Raw genomic sequence first — 17020 nt, 5'->3', positions numbered from 1 at the left:
AATAATAATAATAATAATAATAATAATAATAATAATAATAATAATAAAGGAAAAAATCAGTAGTGCTGATTATAATATGGTGTATTAAAATGACCGTTTTAATATTATTATAATCAAAAAAAAAAAAAAATGATAAAACTCGGTGTAGATCGTTAAACACACTAAAAATGACAGTAATGACAATATGACTTCATACAAGTGAAGAAAAAATGTCACAGATCGGATTGGTGAGTTGCGTATGCGACAAAAATGTAATGTGTTTACGAATACGGTAGGAAAAGAACAGAACGGAACGAACCGGCTCGATAATGTTACCGTGCGGACGTCGTCGCGACCGTTCGCGTCCCCTGTCCATTGATGGATTGGAGTGACATGATGTCGCAGTCTGGTGGTTGATGAGAGAGATAAAGGCACGGTCGGCAACAGACGTTTCGATAATGGCTACCGCATGGGTCCACATCAGAGTTGTATTAAAAAATTTGTGTAAAATAAGAACTTGAAAATTATGTGATTACAAAACATAAACTGTTTATTCGTAATATTCAGTTTTATTAAAATAAAGGTTATGAAAAAACTGTCAAAAAGTTAAGCATAAATTAATTCATGTCAGAATTATTTGTACAGGCTTCAAGTAAGCTATGAAATCAGTTACCTTATTAAATATTAAAAAAATACTACATACCTATATTAATTTAATTCTATGAAACTTTTAGATTAAACTTTTATATTGTCTACCAGAAAAGTGTGAACAGAATAAAACAAATATCATTGTAATAACACTATGGTTTGCTCAGAATCCAAAAAAACGTGGTCTATAATTTTCACTAGGTACACCACGCACCTGTACAGCAGGTGTTTGTGTTATTCTATTCAAATAGTATTTTTTTGTGTTTATGTTTATTACTTTTACGGTCGTTTATGATTGTTAATTCCAGAATTGTATCGAGAACACTCGACAGCGAGGGCTGCAGTAGTGACTATGTAAACTATATATGTAAACTTATGAGTCGTTTGGTGTGGTGGTAGTATCAGAGGTGGCTATGCCTCATACAGGGGTCAGGTACATGGACGAAAGATGGAAAGAGAGAGAGTGAGAGAGAGGGAGGGAGGGAGAGGGAAAGAGAGAGAGAAAGAGACCCAAAAGCTATTGATCAATTTGCCTTGTAGTTGAATAATTCATTTGGCACACTGTTATTTTACGCAGCCAACACAAACATTACAATTGCTGAATGTATGTATGTAGAAAACTAAATTCTGTGACGTATAACTCACCCTGGGGTTATGATCAGTACCCTTAGTGATGATGGCCAAGCAGGGAATTGACTGGGACAAAGTATTACACCACCTACTGTATACATATCGAGAATTTTGTTCGTATTCATGTAAATACAGGGTTTAACTAGAAAATAAAAACTTTTTAAATAATTATCTCAGAACTAAAAAAATTTAGAAAATCAATTTTTTTTATTAAAAATAAAATGTGCACTATTTGAAATCGATAAGTTTTAAACATTACGTATTATTGTCCGTAAAATGGTGTCCATAAGTACAACATAATATTAATTATATTTACTATTAAGTACAATTCATTTCTAAATTGAAAATATGCTTCATCTGACATAAGCCAGTTAACAACAATATCTTGTAATATTATAAACATTTTTCACTATACCGTAACTACCAATGGTGATACAATAGTTTCACCTCCCATTCAAGTTTTATTTCGAAGATTTTAAAAAGAATCATGTACGACAGTATTTCAGCGTTTGGTTTCAGAAATATTTACGTAAAAATGGACATCATCCTATGGAAATTAATTTTATGAAACGATACTTTAAAATTTTGGATTTTTTATGGCATGTATCGTAAATTCTATTTTTAATAGTAAATTATTTAAATTTATCAACTTTGACTTCTGAGAGAATTATTTAAATATTTTTAATTCTCCTAGAAGTCCATGTATACATATAAATAAAAATGTATAAATGTATGTATAAATTATCCAGTACTTGAAATTTGATTAAACATACATTTTTGGTCGCAGTACTGTTGAATATATCAGTTGTGAAATAAAATTAAAATTATATTATAGATATATATCACATACGCATACAAGTATTATGTACTTATAAATCATTTTCTCTACTGTCTTAATTTTCCAAAATATCCCTGAAAATAATCTAATATAGTTTTTATTTATTTTCAGTAGGTAGTGCAACCAAAAAATATACACTATATATGTGTCTTTTCTTATTTGTTTCTTTCAAAATAAACTAGTGGTATAATATTGTCTTTAAAATAGGATATGTTATAATAATATAACTATATAATTAATTTTATGGAAAAATTAAAGACTAAAAAAATTTATTCTTCTAACATAAATTTTACTTTTCTTCTTCAGAATAGTATTTACTATAGAAATATAATAAACCTTCATTAATTTTATTATTTTTTATTTTAGAACTTTCAGCATAAACTATTATAGTTCAACAATTGCATATTAATAAAATATTATATAGCACAACAGTTAGTAAATACATGATTTAAATATAACAAAAGAAAACAACAGCAGAACAGAATATACTGCTGATACAAATAATAATAAAGACAAAATCTAGTCATGTAATATATAGCAGAAAAAAATAATTATGAATACAATGTAAATAAAATAATAATTGGATTGTTAGTTTGTACAAAACAACGGATATCGTGAATGTAGATTAGATAACAACATAAATAAATGACTTATGATAAATAAGTGCAATAATAAGTGAGATTAAGTAGTTATGATATAATAAAAATACAAATTAACGAAAGGACAGTTTTAAAACGATCACCGCAAGGAGGGATATTAACGGGCTAATTAGATAATTTAAATTATTTATGAAATTGGATAAAATGGACGAGATGGTTTCAGCCAGAAAAAAATCAGAATTAACTGTTTCGGCATAGGTTTTGTCCTCAATTTTGAAAATGATCCTGGAAAATTAGTTGTTGGAGCTATTATAGGGGTCTTCCTATTTACTTTGGGGCGTTTTGACAGCGATTTAAAAACAGGGCAGCCTTTGAAGTTAGCGGTGTGGGCACCCTGTCAAAGAGCGCATTTGGGTGGACTGTTTATATCTTTGATACAATTTTTGGAGTCATGATTCTCCTCACACTTGACGCAGCGAGGGGGGTGACTACAATAATTTTTTGTGTGCCCATAATTCTGGCAGGTATGACACTGGGGCAGTCTATTCTTGGTTTTATTAGGTTTTTCAAATTTGATAATTGTGTTCAATAATGAAGACAGTTTAAAAATTTCATGATTATTGTCGTTTGGAGTTAGGTCTACAAAGAAAAGAGGTAACGGGAGACCATTATTTAGAACGTTTTCAACTCGTCTAACACAGAAGCCCAGGTCACCAGAGCTTCTGAGATATCCGTGATGAGAGTAGTATGGTGAAGATTTCTGATAACGACTCTATAAGGCCGAAGTGATGGAGGGGTAAATGTGTAATAGCAAGCATCCGAGCTTGCCAGATGTTCGATAATAGCATTGAAGTTCGAAGCTCCATTTGGACGAATAATTAAAAATGAAGAAGAGAAACTACAAGAGAAACCGTTTACACTAGTGAGTCGTATAAGCGTATTATTGAGAGCTGAAAAATTAACTACAGAAGTGTTTTTAATGTAGATTGGTGGAGCCCGAGTGTTGGAATTTGTTTTTCCCTCAAGTGGAATGAGTTGCTCTCTGTCAATAACCGTGTTGGTTGAAATTACAGTTGGTTCAACGTTGTCATCCTCGGTCGCTAAAATAGCATAGTGATTTGTTGTGCAAAAACTTTTAGTTTTTTTCCCAAATGAGATGGAGTCGTTGGTGGGTTTGAAGAAGACGACAACAAACGTTTGGTGGATTTTTGTTTAGACGGAGAAGGGGAACTGGAATGAGACGCACTGCGACTCTTATCATTGACACTAAGGCTTGACATAGCCACCCGCTCGTTATAACCGCGGAGCGCACATTAATAGAAAAGCGATTACGAGTAGGTCTACGACATAGTGAAATCGAGATAACGGAACGTGTATAACGACAGACATGCGTTCACGCAGAGGTACAACGCCGAACTGCTTCATTAAATTAATTTGATTAAAATAAATGTTATGTTAATATTTTCATTTGATGATTTTTATAACCAATTACCTACATGATAATAACATTATATAATTAATACATATCATTGTATCAGTATAATCAGTGGTAATGTTTAATCATTGATATTATTTTATTTTTCCACGAATAAAAACTTGAAATACTATCAAATTTTTCTTATAATAGTTTTTTCAAGAATATTTAGTACTTGCTTGTTTTTAATAAAATTATGGTTAGCGTAACATTCACTCAGCAATGCGCTCTCAATCCTTATACATATCTTATCTGTACTTTGATAAAATTGTTTTATTCATTCAATTTTTGAAATAGGTCAATTTGAGCGAGTATTATTATATTATTTTGTATTTGTCAGCAAATTTCAAAAATTAAAATATCGAGTACTTTATTAGTTTAATAAAATATTTTGAAATTATATTTAATAGAACATTTTATCTTGGTTCGTATTTTTGTTTCACAGATAATTCTACATTGTCTCGAAAATTGAGACTAGATATTTAAGTTGATTGACTTCTTAACTATTTATGAACATTATATAAATCTACTTTTAATTATTTTATAGATATTAGATTTAGTAAGTACCCTTAGAAATGAGGCATACTATAATAACTAGTTACCATTTGATTTTTTCAGTACAAGTTAACAACCCACATTTTTGTACTTGAATCCATATTTTATAATATGAGCCATTAACAAAATGTAAAACTTTAAATTTTTATAAATTTTAAGTTTGTAGTAAAAGATAGATATTTAATAAAAATTATATTACATAGCTGGAACTATATGTCGACGATGACATAGGTTATTACGCTACTGGTTTACATTCATACTGGTTTACAAAATTAATCATTTCGAATTTTATATATTATTATTCTAGATAATTCCTAATACTGATAATCAATTTTTTACCCGGAATGAATGGAGACTACATATATATGTATATATATAGTTTATTAGTTTTTATTATAAGCTCAATATTTGCCAATTCCTTAATAGCAAAATATTGAAATGAGTTAGGCATATATAGCGTACAAAAGGAAGTGTCATAAAGAAAGTTCTTATTGAAAAACCTAGTGGAAAAAGACCCTTGAGAAAATCACGCTAGAGGTGGATGGACACTACGAACAGAACCATACAAGTATAGATCCTACGTTTAAAATTATTTTGTCATCGGATAGGAATTAGTGAAGAGAAATAGTAGAACCGGTGAAAGATCTCAATAGTCTATCCTAAGTTTGATAAGAAAAAGAAGAATTACAGTACCTAGGTATAGTTATCATATTATATTATATTATATTTATTGTATTATGGTCCGTATGAAATTTAATTATTTAATACTTTCCATTTTTTTTTTTAATAAATAATATGATTCTATATTATGGAGGCATATCTCGAGAAGAATCGATAAAGGTTGCGCCGCCCACTTCAACCGAGTAGGTACTTTATGTATTTTATGTTTACACTAAATAAAATGGTTCGCTGTGAGTTCTCGTCTTTTCATATAACTATTACCGTGAAAACTTGGTTCTCTCTCTCTCTCCCTCTATCTATCATTCAGTTTGTACATATAATTCACATTAATTGGCTTCCTTCGGAGATTTGACAGTGACGTTGAAAACCCGTGGTGGCTAGAAGAAATTACCGTAAGTGTTTATTGCGTACATTAGTCGACAGATATAGCAAGATGCTTTAACATACGTTGAAATTATTTATGGAAAGTATTGACCATCTGTTAGAATTGGATTCAAAAATATTTACCCATCATGGTTAATATACCAAACACCGATAAGATATATTTCAATTTTTCGGGCGCTCGATGACTTTGATCATGTATGCGTGTATAGTGTGAATTTTTAGTTTTCTATTATAATATTATATCATCACCAACAGCTTTTTGTATATTATTATACAGTGAAAACTGTTTAAAGCGGAATCGCATGGGAGCAACAAAAAAATTCCGCTTTAAGCAGTTTTCCGCTTTATTCAATAAAACGGAAAAATTCCGGATTATTCAAATCAAATAAATACCAAAGAAAATTGTTTTCAAATTATTGTTTTAAATAATATAATTTATTAAAATTTAACTAAAATATAGGTTTTACAATTCATTAAATTTAAACTGGAATATAGGTTTTTTATTACATATTATCTACATACTAAGACAATTAAATATGACGTATAAACATTTAGAATTTTCAAAAATGATGAAGAGTTTTTTGTGTCACAGTTGCTGCTATTTTTTTTTCTGTGTTATATTTTGGCATTGTAATATTTAATATAATGAACGGAAGATAAAATTAAAGGTGTACGTACGACTGTTGGTGTAAGACTGTTTCACAGTTACAAAGAAGAAAGTTCGTATCGTTTATGTGATATTATGCATTGTATATACATATATTTTACGAATATGTATAGAACAATTTTATCTTCTTTATCTATCACTATTGTAAATGATGTACATTGTGCATACGCCTATCTACATTTTATACCTTATATTTAGTTTATAGTACACACACGTGTATAATTTTTCCGGTTTATGCAAGGTTTTTACTTGCTTGAGACTTACAAAATCGTTCCATTTCCGCATTAAGAAGGTTCCGTTTTATTGAAGTTCAGCGTCTACATAAAATTATAGAAACGTGCCGGGACCATAGAAAAATTTCGTATTGGATAGTTTTCCGTTTTATTCCGCTTTAGACAGTTTTCACTGTAATAATATATCTTTATACATACGTATAAATATTATAAGTATGTATAAATAATGTCTGTCACTATTGAACATTGGCTTGCGTTGGAATAGAGGGTAACCATTGGAGTTCATACAGGATATGCGAAGAAAAGCAGATACGAATACAACGCAATTAAACCAAATTGGCCGAACAACAAATATCAACAGAAATACAACGAAACGTCAAAACTGTACGAATAATACATGGATATTATTTCAAGCACACGTTAACCATTTGATGAGAATTATACCGTGGGCGTGGTGCAGTGTCAAGGAACACTCAAACACTGTGTAACATACCCTATCACTAGTACACCGTAATGTGAGATGGGATTCTCTTCGGGAAAAATGACCGGTTTCGAACGGAACAGTCTCCGAACGCACGCAAGTAACACACATATGCATGCATGATGTGTAAACGCACGTACAGGTGCGGACAACGCGGACTTAAGCCGTTCGATTGTGCCCGTGACAGTGGCGTAGTGCCGAAATAAGAATCAATCTTTGAGCGCGCAAAAGGTCACCACCAGCCCGACCGCAGGGGCGGCGACGGTAGGGTGGATTGTGGGCAAAAGGGATTGTGGGGACGAACAGTGGCGATGGCGGCAGTCGCAACCGATAGGGGTGCACGATAATCATGCACGGCGTGGGCCGAGGATGTAAGGGGGAGGACGACAGAGATATGCCGTCGCTGCCACCACCGCCGCCGCTGAAAGAAGGGCACGAGGCTGCGTTTAGCAAAAGCACCTGTGGTGCCCCACGGCGCACGATCGAACCGTGCGGCGGCGGCCAGCACTCCGCGCGCGCCGAACGCCGTAACGGTGGGCTTTTGCACGAGGCGCTCCGTCCGTCCGCCGCCGCCGCCACCGCCGCCGCCACCGCCGCGCATATCGTATAGCTCATCGCACAGCGTAACCGACGAGAGGGACAACAGTACACACTACGACGGCTCAGGGTCATGAGCTGACCCGGCCGCGCGCCACAGCCATAGCAGCCGTCGCACGCAACAGCGAATTCCGTCGACCACCGCCGCCGCTGTCGCTGCTGCTACTGTTGTCGTCCAGTCGTCACTATTCGGTTAACTTCACCGCCATTGAACCCGGACCACGTGCAAAAACCGTATAATAATAATTCAGTCGTACATAGGTTAGTATCACTGTGTGCTTACTAATACTCTTACGGGGTCACGAGAAAGTATTTGTGGGTGTGTGTGTGCAAACGTTTACGTTTTTAAACGTTGTTACGCCTAATCGGTGATGCCACCACGGGGGAGCTAACTATCTCGATTTCGTTCGTGTTCGCATTTTTTCAAATAACACATTTCGTTTTCGTTGTACCGATCCCGATAAACCATAGTACAGGGACATATTTAAGAGGGTTTCTGAGAGAGAGCTGCAACCCTTGCCCGTCCATACATGCACACACACAAACACACAGAAGAAAAAGTAACAAGCGTTAATGAGGACAAACTTTCCCTCCGAATTAAATAAATATTGTTTAAATTGTCTTGAAAAACATAACATTACGATAGGTATAAATGATAATTATTATATATAAATGAATATAAATGAATTCATCGATATAACATTTTACGATAATTTATGCCTAATTTTATTTAGATATAAGCCCCCACCCCACCCTTGGAATGAGACTTAGAATACGCGCCTAGATGATAGTCTACGTAACCTTACATCCGATGTATTTAAAACATCTCGGTACTTTGAGGTTTTCTTTTTTGTGACATGAGATAAACATATTTAATTTACATACGTATTGCATTAAAAACAAATCACTATCGGTCTACTATTTCCGTCAGGCATTATCTGACAGTATTTCTATCTTCTTCGGGTATTCGTTATTATTCCATGTTTTATGTCGTCACCGTATCTATCTATCCAGAAAGTCTCCAAAACCTTAACACTTGCCGAATATAAACTCTGCACCACTGATTTCCATGATCAAGGCCGGATTGAGGGGGGATCTAGCCGGGGCCTTCTCGAGTACCTAAGTGAAACGGGCCCAAACAATTTTAAGCCAATACAAATTTTTCATCATACTAAAATTAGTAGTTTTATAGACATACATTAGCTATGAACTTTCATATCTATTAATTTTATAATTTTATAATTCAATTGACAATTTTTGAAATAGTTAAAAAAATGTACTGCTCTGAGAGCGTAGTGAGCGACTTTATAAAGCATGTTTTGTCAAAAGGTCCCATATAATATTTTAGCTCCGGAGCCCAATAGGTACTTAATCCAGCCTTGCCCATGACGTACCCTATATATGTATAGTACCTACTTCACCGACTGTATTTGTACATTCGTGTGTTTAATAATATGAAAATCTGCCTTAAACATCTCTCGATAATACAGATGGTGTAGATTTGTCCTATTTAACAAAATTTTTGTGATTAGAGAAATCTGTTTTCCAATATTTTAAACAAAACGAATTATGTACGTCCAAAAGTGACGCTGTAGTACTACATGTATACTACATATACGATCGATCGTGACATACTTCTAAATTTTTATTATATATCTTTAGATTTGCGTATAGGAGCTTCCCCTCTAGTATACGCCTGTGTTCGAAATGGTCTATTACATTTTTTTTGCCACTTCGTAATTATGTATACATGCAACTCGAACATATGCGTTATAGAATAATTATTGTTATATTTTTTTTCGTCGATTTAATCTTTTGAAATGGATGCAGCTTGACTTGCTTACCTACGGAATTATCAAACTTAAGGTTGAAAAGTTAAAGGGGTGGGAGTTATTGGTTTTTGTCTTCCTACTACGTCACCATACGTTAGTTGCAGTGTCGTGAAAAACACGCTCTTAGCAGTTATATATTAATATATGCACATGATAAATATGTTGTATGTACGTTAGTAATTTATATACCAATATCGTATACACTTTGCATTATCCTTACATGTACCTATTCTAATTGTTTTCTCATAATATCATATTTTATTCCAAAATAGGTACTATTATTAATATTATTATTATTATTATTTACCTGTACCACTTGTTTGCACTGCTTCACAAATGATAACTTATTCGCAGGAAATTCATTATTTTGTGTAATAGGTATCGATTGTTTTTAACACGTGATGGCTTTCAAATAGTAGTTTCTACTTTGTGGCTGAATTGGATTTTTGCACTTCAGCTCTTACATTTTTTCACCGACGTTATACGTTAAGAATATAATAAGATCTACAATATCAATTACCTTAATTTAGGAATAAACCTTAAGCAAAAAAAAATCGTATATTGTGCGTAGATTAACCTTCTTTTTTAGATTTAAATGTTAAGGACTATGTGTAATTTTTTGATTTTTCGATAAAAAAATTAAACTTCTTTAAAAATAATGATTATTACTTTGAAAGTTATAAATATTATAGGTATAAGGCTAGAAAGAATTTATTAAATAAATACTTGTCAATTGTAATTTTTGGAATTTGTAGTAGATGTATTATATTTATCGTAAGTTATGAAGCTGTAAATAGTTGTTTGATCGAATTGGCTTAACATTTTAATCGTGATATTGCTAATTTTGAAATATTTTATAATCGTATGTTCGCAGTGGTTATGTTGAGTCCGAAGATGCAAAGATGTGTTCGGGTGGTAGACAATCAGCTACTGATGTTGTCGGACCGCGCCCGAACTGATAGCACACTCACCGGCAATTTACATAAAAAAGCTTCGGATAGCGGGAGGTGGAAAAACAGATATTTCGTTCTCTATCAAGTATGTGACAAATATAACTCGATATGATAAAAATATTTCGACCATAGTAAAATCATATAATTATGATTTATTGAGTTTTAACATTAACTATTTAACGAATTACATGGTTTAGTTAATTTTTATCCCGAATGTAACTAAAGCTATCTTTGCTTCATTCTGTTTTCTTATATGTACAATAGCAAAATATTAATATTTAAAAAATTGTTTTCCATTATTTAATATATAATTGACCAGAGTTCAATTTATCTAAAACTTAATTTAATTTAATCTAACTTAATTAAATTTATTGTTTAAGTTTAATGACCAGCATAATATACATTGTTTTAAAATTGTTTATACACAAGTTATTCATGTCTTATTATTACTTTCCTTTATAATTATTATTACCTGGTTGTTTATTGGTAAAGTACATGAATAATTTTAAGATTCAATATTAAAAAAATGTATTGGAAACACTCAACATTTATTTATTTTTTGATGGAAGGAGATTATTTAACAATTAAAATGTTTTTAATCATGTCCAAGTTATAAAAAAAAATAAAATTATTGAAACTACATTTTTCTTTATATCATCTTGGTCCTTTTTCAAATCCAAAAGTCAAATTCAAGATATTTCTATAACCCCAATACGTGTTAAAAATATTAACAATTTGTACCAACAAAAATCTTTTACGGTCTTAAATCTATTCTCAATTTTTATTCAATATAGATATGAATAAACTTTGAATAAATTCAAACTGTGTATATCAAAGTTGAAAGGAAAATTTTTTACATGGAATATGTTTAAGTCAGAGATGATTGAACTGTATACATTTTAAAATGTTCACTATATTTTTTTTCCGTTGTCATTAGATTTAGACTAATCACTCGAATGAAACTTATTTATTTGTAAAAAGTATGTTAAGTTGCCCATTGTTGGAAATATGTTTTAACATACGAGGTGTGGCTAATAAATAACGAGATTTTCTCTGTAAAAACTTTTTATTTATATTTTTTAATGGTTTAACATTTTTCCCCTTCTATATACTCCCCTCCATGTTTGACACATCGCTCCATTCTAATTTTCCATTGGTTGAAACAGTGTTGGAAATCCTTTTCTTGCAATGTCTTTAACACCTCTGTCGCTTTTGTTTTCACAGCTTCAACTGACTCAAAATGTGTGCCCTTCAACGCATTTTTTAGTTTTGGAAAAAGGCAAAAGTCGCATGGAGCGAGATTTGGTGAATATGGGGGGTGTTGAAGCATTTGAGTTCGATTTTTAGCTAGAAATTGCTTTACAGATAAGGCACTGTGAGCCAGTGCATTGTCTCGATGCAAGATCCAAGAGTCATTTTCCCACAACTCAGGCCGCTTTCTTCTTACTCGTTCCCTGAGTGTTGTCAATACTTGAAGGTAATAATGTTGATTCACAGTTTGTCCCTGAGGTATCCATTCTGTCATTATTACACCCTTAATATCAAAAAATACGATCAACATGGCCTTCAGTTTCGACTTGCTCATTCGAGCTTTTTTCAATTTTGGTGATTCGGAAGTCTTCCAATGCATGGATTGTCTCTTAGTTTCGGGGTCATATTGGAAAATCTAAGTTTCATCGCATGTTATTACCTTTTTCAACAAATCTCGTTCATTTTCCATCCGTTCAAGAATGTCAACGCAAATTTGTCGCCTACCGTCTTTCTGTTCCAGAGTGAGGTTTTTAGGCACCATTTTGGTGCAGACTTTTGTCATGTTTAATTCATCGTGCAAAATTTGTCTAACGGTCTCCTTGTCGATATTAACCATCTCAGCTATCATTCGAATACTCAGACATCGATCTTTTCGCACAATTTCATTGATTTTTGAAATGTTATCGTTAGTTTTTGAGGAGTATGGACGACTCACCCGTTGATTGTCTTCAATTTCTTCACGACCCTCACGAAATCGTTTGTACCACTCAAAAACACGTGGTCGTGATAGGACACTATCTCCATATACTTCAGTTAATAAATTAAAACTTTCGGTCGCAGATTTTCCAAGTTTCACTAAAAATTTTAAATTAATACGTTGTTCAATTTCTTCGTCCGGCATGATTTCGACATTCAACACGTAAGACAGTGATTCTTATTCTTTTCTCATTCATGTCACCTTTAGCCACTAGAATTAAACCCCGCGTCACCCTAACATCAAAATTATAAATAATCTTAACTGTGTATTTTAGAATAATTCTTTAAATAACAAAAACAATAAAAACAGAAAAATAATAAGTACACCTACAATTTATTGAGTTGCAGGGTTCAATAAACATTGATATTATAAAGTTTATACTTAAAATTAAAAAAAAAAAAAATTTTTTTAAAGATTTTATACTTGTTATTTGTTTTATTTGTATATAATAATACTACATATCTAACGACTGTAAAATAACTAACGACCCCGGTTAAGTCGATAAAAAAATCGATAATACATCGATTTTGCGTTAATAACAATACTGCACGTAATCATTGGATCTAAATAATATAAAGATGTAAACTTAAAGGTGTGCTATTTACATGACTGTTGTGGTAATAATATGGTTTTATTAAAATTAATTTTTTTCTAATTTTTTTCCTTTTCCTGTGGAGATTTCGTGTCACCCCTACACTGTGTCCATGTCACCCTCGGGTGACATGTCACCCCGGTTGAGAACCACTGACGTAAGAGATTAATTTAAACGATGCTTACACATAGACTACAAAACGGAAACTGACTAAACTGGTATTGTTCGATGCAGTGATATTCATAGATTACAAATATACTACCATTATACCCTTATCTACTCATGCCTTATCGCTAAGTAGATAGTCTCGTTATTTAATAGCCACACCTCGTAGTTACAATTAACAACTAGATCAGAGGTAGTTGATATTTTAATAAAACAGATATTTCTGAAAAATTCACATGGTCGTATATAATAACTAGTTAGTTACATATTCAGTAATCCTGTCGTCATGTTCTAATACTAAAATGTAAATAAATATTTATAACAGTCTTCTAAAATAAAGTGATTTGCTTATAAAAATATGGTGTGACTAATAGATGTATAATTTATAACTGATATAATTTAAGACTGATTATTTACAATATAAAATGCATTCAAAGATTATCTTTTCAAATTATATACTTTATTTTATTTTCATATTCGACATTTAATGAAATGCCGCGTCTCTGTAGATAATTTTAATATCAGTGTTGAAGAATTTTGATATTAAATTCCCTTAAAAATTCCGAAGCTGCCTATTCTCATTCAAAAAAAAACATTCTCTCTCTATTCATTAAAATATTTTTCAATTGTATACTAAACATTTAATGGAGCGTGTAAGACGGTTAGCACGAATACTTCGTATTACATTTTTAAAGTTTTAATGTAGGTACTATAGTACTGCATTTATTTATTACAGGATCTAAATCATTATGTAACGTGTAACAAGTATCTAAGTACAATTTTAAGAAATATTGTATAGACAGATAAGTTTTATGTTTTTCTTGGATCATGCGCGTATGTTTTAAGAAAATTTCCTCTCTATTTATTATTTATTTTTGTTTCTTAATACGAATAATTGATATTAATTTTTAAGATGTATAATAAAATACTATAAATTTAAAATCATGTTAAAATTAAAATATTTAAATTCTTATCATATAATTTACGTAGGTTTTTTGTTGATGAAAAGTTCTATACTAGTATATTTGTATACACTTTTAATTTGTATCATATAATCTAAAAGGAAATATTTAATTAAAACTATAATTTAATTTCATTACATTTTTCATTGTTTCACGCAAATATTAATAAATATTATATTTGTTCTCTACTAGTAGGAATGTGCGGGAATAAAAATTAAGTCTTCGGAATTAAACTACATAATTCAATATTCTGATTATTTTAAAATTAATTTCGTTTCTTTAGTAATATATTCGTGAATCTCAAATAATAGTTTAAATTTATTTATTAAATATAAAATATGAAAAATTCAATACAATTTGATCAACAGAAAAATATAAAAATAAATATGATCCCTAAATTTTGAGAAAATTAGGAATTAAAACTGAAATTGTTTGTATGATTAACTGAATACTAAACATATCTTTTAAACTGCCTTGAATTAAAGTATTGTGTATTATTCACAGTAATAATTGTAAATTAATATTTCTGTTACGGTATAAAAAAGTAGTAGAACTAGTGTTGGTCTGGTCTATCTGAATATCCAGCAATTTCCGGGGGCCCTGAGATTTATTCTTAAAATAGGGGCCTAAACAGTGGCAGATCCACTGTTAGAGAACTGTGATTCAGGCTATTTCAAGGGGCCATTTTTCAGAACTTAAAGTGGATTGTAAATATATTCTTTGAAATGAAACAACAATATGATTATATAATATTTGTTTTTTAAGTTTATTCATAATTATAATTGTAAAATTTTATTTTATTTTATGGAATCCCTTATGAAGTCTGGCATACAGATGTTTTATGTGATTTATTTATGATTTATTATAATTAAATCAGTGGTATGATTTTAAGGGGGGAAGTCGAAACTGGGGCATTTTTCAATTTAGTTTTAACTTCAACTTATAGTTGGTACACTTAAAAAATATAAGTCTTCTTGAGGCCAATTTTGTCAATAAATATTAATTGTGGATCAGCTGATCTCCTGATAATCTCCTAAATCCGCCTTCGAACTTAAAGCAACCACACTAACATGAAAAATCATAGTTATTATTTTTTTCAATTGAATTAAAATATTTTATTCTTATCTTAATTTTGAAATATTTTGGACGTGATTATATAGAACTAGGAATAACCGCTATAGTTTATACATTTTTGTTCTCTTGATCAATATCGAACAAATATAAATACTCTGAAAAATTGAGATACGTGTTTTTGATGGTTACATACACGAACACAATGATAATTTGATAATATTGGTTTTGGAAAAATATAAAAACAAAATTAATTAATATTTGTAGTAGAGTTCGAGCGTAGAAAGAAAAAAATGTATTAGATATTCATTGAATCTCACTCCAATATTATGTTGTTTAAGGGCCCATTGTAATTTTTTTACCGGAAGTCTAATCATGAGCCAGACAATAACCGACACTGATTAGAACTATTCTAAAATAATTAAAGTGTTGAAATAAACCAAAAACTAATTCTTCTCGTGTTTCCTTGTATATAATATACCTTTAAGTGGTACGTTTGGTATAAAAGTAGTTACCGAAAATATATTAAATATACGATATTCTAATAAATATATTTCACAAATCTAAAAATATGAAACAAGAAATATAGATTTATATGGGAAAGATCTAAAACGTTTTACAGAACCGTATAAGTTTTCTTTATTTATACTTTTACGTACTATTTGTTTCATGATGCATTTTTCATATCATGTACTGATATTTTTATAAAATCATATTTAACTAACACAAGTTAATTTTGAAGAATTGATATAAGAAATTTGATTATGTTTTATTTTTATATATTTTTGTTATCAATTTTCATTTAGGAAAAATACTAAAATTAAGTTAGTAAAAAACGAAACAACTCTATGGATGTATAAATGTAAAAAATAAAATCTATTATCTCTGATATTATTCCAATAATATTTTACTCTCGTAAATTACCAGTTCCATATTACTTCGTATTCTTATTATAGTTCAGTATGATTTGGGTCGTTGAAATTATAAAAGCCTAAATTTTAAAGTTATTAATAACTAAACATTTTTTGTCTTTTTGTTTTTATAGCATAATACTGTAATTTATTAGTGTCAAATTTCTAATTAAAATATACTTTTCTACTATTTTTATATACTTTAAATTATTGCTCTTTTGTAAATGATTATATTATTAAATTATTGAAATTTAAAATTATATTATTTACAAGTTATTAAATTTAATTAATTTACAACAAAGCATTTCAACATATTTAATTGGAGAGATTAACATTCTTGTCATTGGTCATAGATAACTATTTTACATCAAAATTCCGTTTATTACAAACGAATTACGATGAATCGCAAATACTTTGTAATCATATTGTTCATTATATAATATCATATAATTATTCAAATAAGATGTATATTTCTAAAGTTTTTAATATTAATTAATCATTCAAACAACGTATTTAATTTTCGTTGTACATCATAAACTTCATCAAAAATCTTATGAATCCAATTAATGTGTTATTTTCCAGTACTTTTATATTTAAATTTTGAATTATAGATAGGATAATAATTTAGAAAATATTTTAAATGAGTATAATAATATTGTTGATAAAAATCATTTTCTATTTTAGTACTATTCAATTTAGTTTTATAATACATCATTATTATTATTATTATTATTATTATTATTATTATTATTATTATTAT

At 30.4% G+C, this 17020-nt stretch overlaps 2 protein-coding genes across 5 annotated transcripts in view; one reads left to right on the top strand and one right to left on the bottom strand.

Annotated features, from left to right (window-relative positions):
* Positions 1–7788: 7788 nt before the first annotated feature.
* LOC112681780 (ras-specific guanine nucleotide-releasing factor 2-like) overlaps positions 7789–17020 on the top strand; it is a 58366-nt gene continuing 49134 nt past the window's right edge. For 3 of the 4 annotated variants that reach the window (XM_025552095.1, XM_025552094.1, XM_025552093.1), the window contains exons 1-2: positions 7789–8027; positions 10473–10636. In XM_025552095.1, coding sequence (XP_025407880.1) covers positions 10478–10636 — 159 coding nt within the window. In that variant the 5' untranslated portion in view covers positions 7789–8027; positions 10473–10477. The remainder of the gene's footprint in view (positions 8028–10472; positions 10637–17020) is intronic. The other variant, XM_025552096.1, reaches the window with a different exon arrangement.
* Positions 11608–12706, bottom strand: LOC112681782 (protein GVQW3-like). Its single transcript, XM_025552097.1, has one exon. It carries the CDS (start codon positions 12701–12703, stop codon positions 12218–12220), a length of 486 nt encoding a protein of 161 aa, XP_025407882.1. The 5' UTR covers positions 12704–12706; the 3' UTR covers positions 11608–12217.

The sequence above is a fragment of the Sipha flava genome, unplaced genomic scaffold (genome assembly GCF_003268045.1).
Source record: "Sipha flava isolate LNK unplaced genomic scaffold, YSA_version1 197_pilon_pilon, whole genome shotgun sequence".
Classification (NCBI taxonomy): Eukaryota; Metazoa; Arthropoda; class Insecta; order Hemiptera; family Aphididae; genus Sipha; species Sipha flava.
Note: the sequence above shows the minus strand (reverse complement) of the source record. Positions and strands in the feature narration are given on the sequence as shown.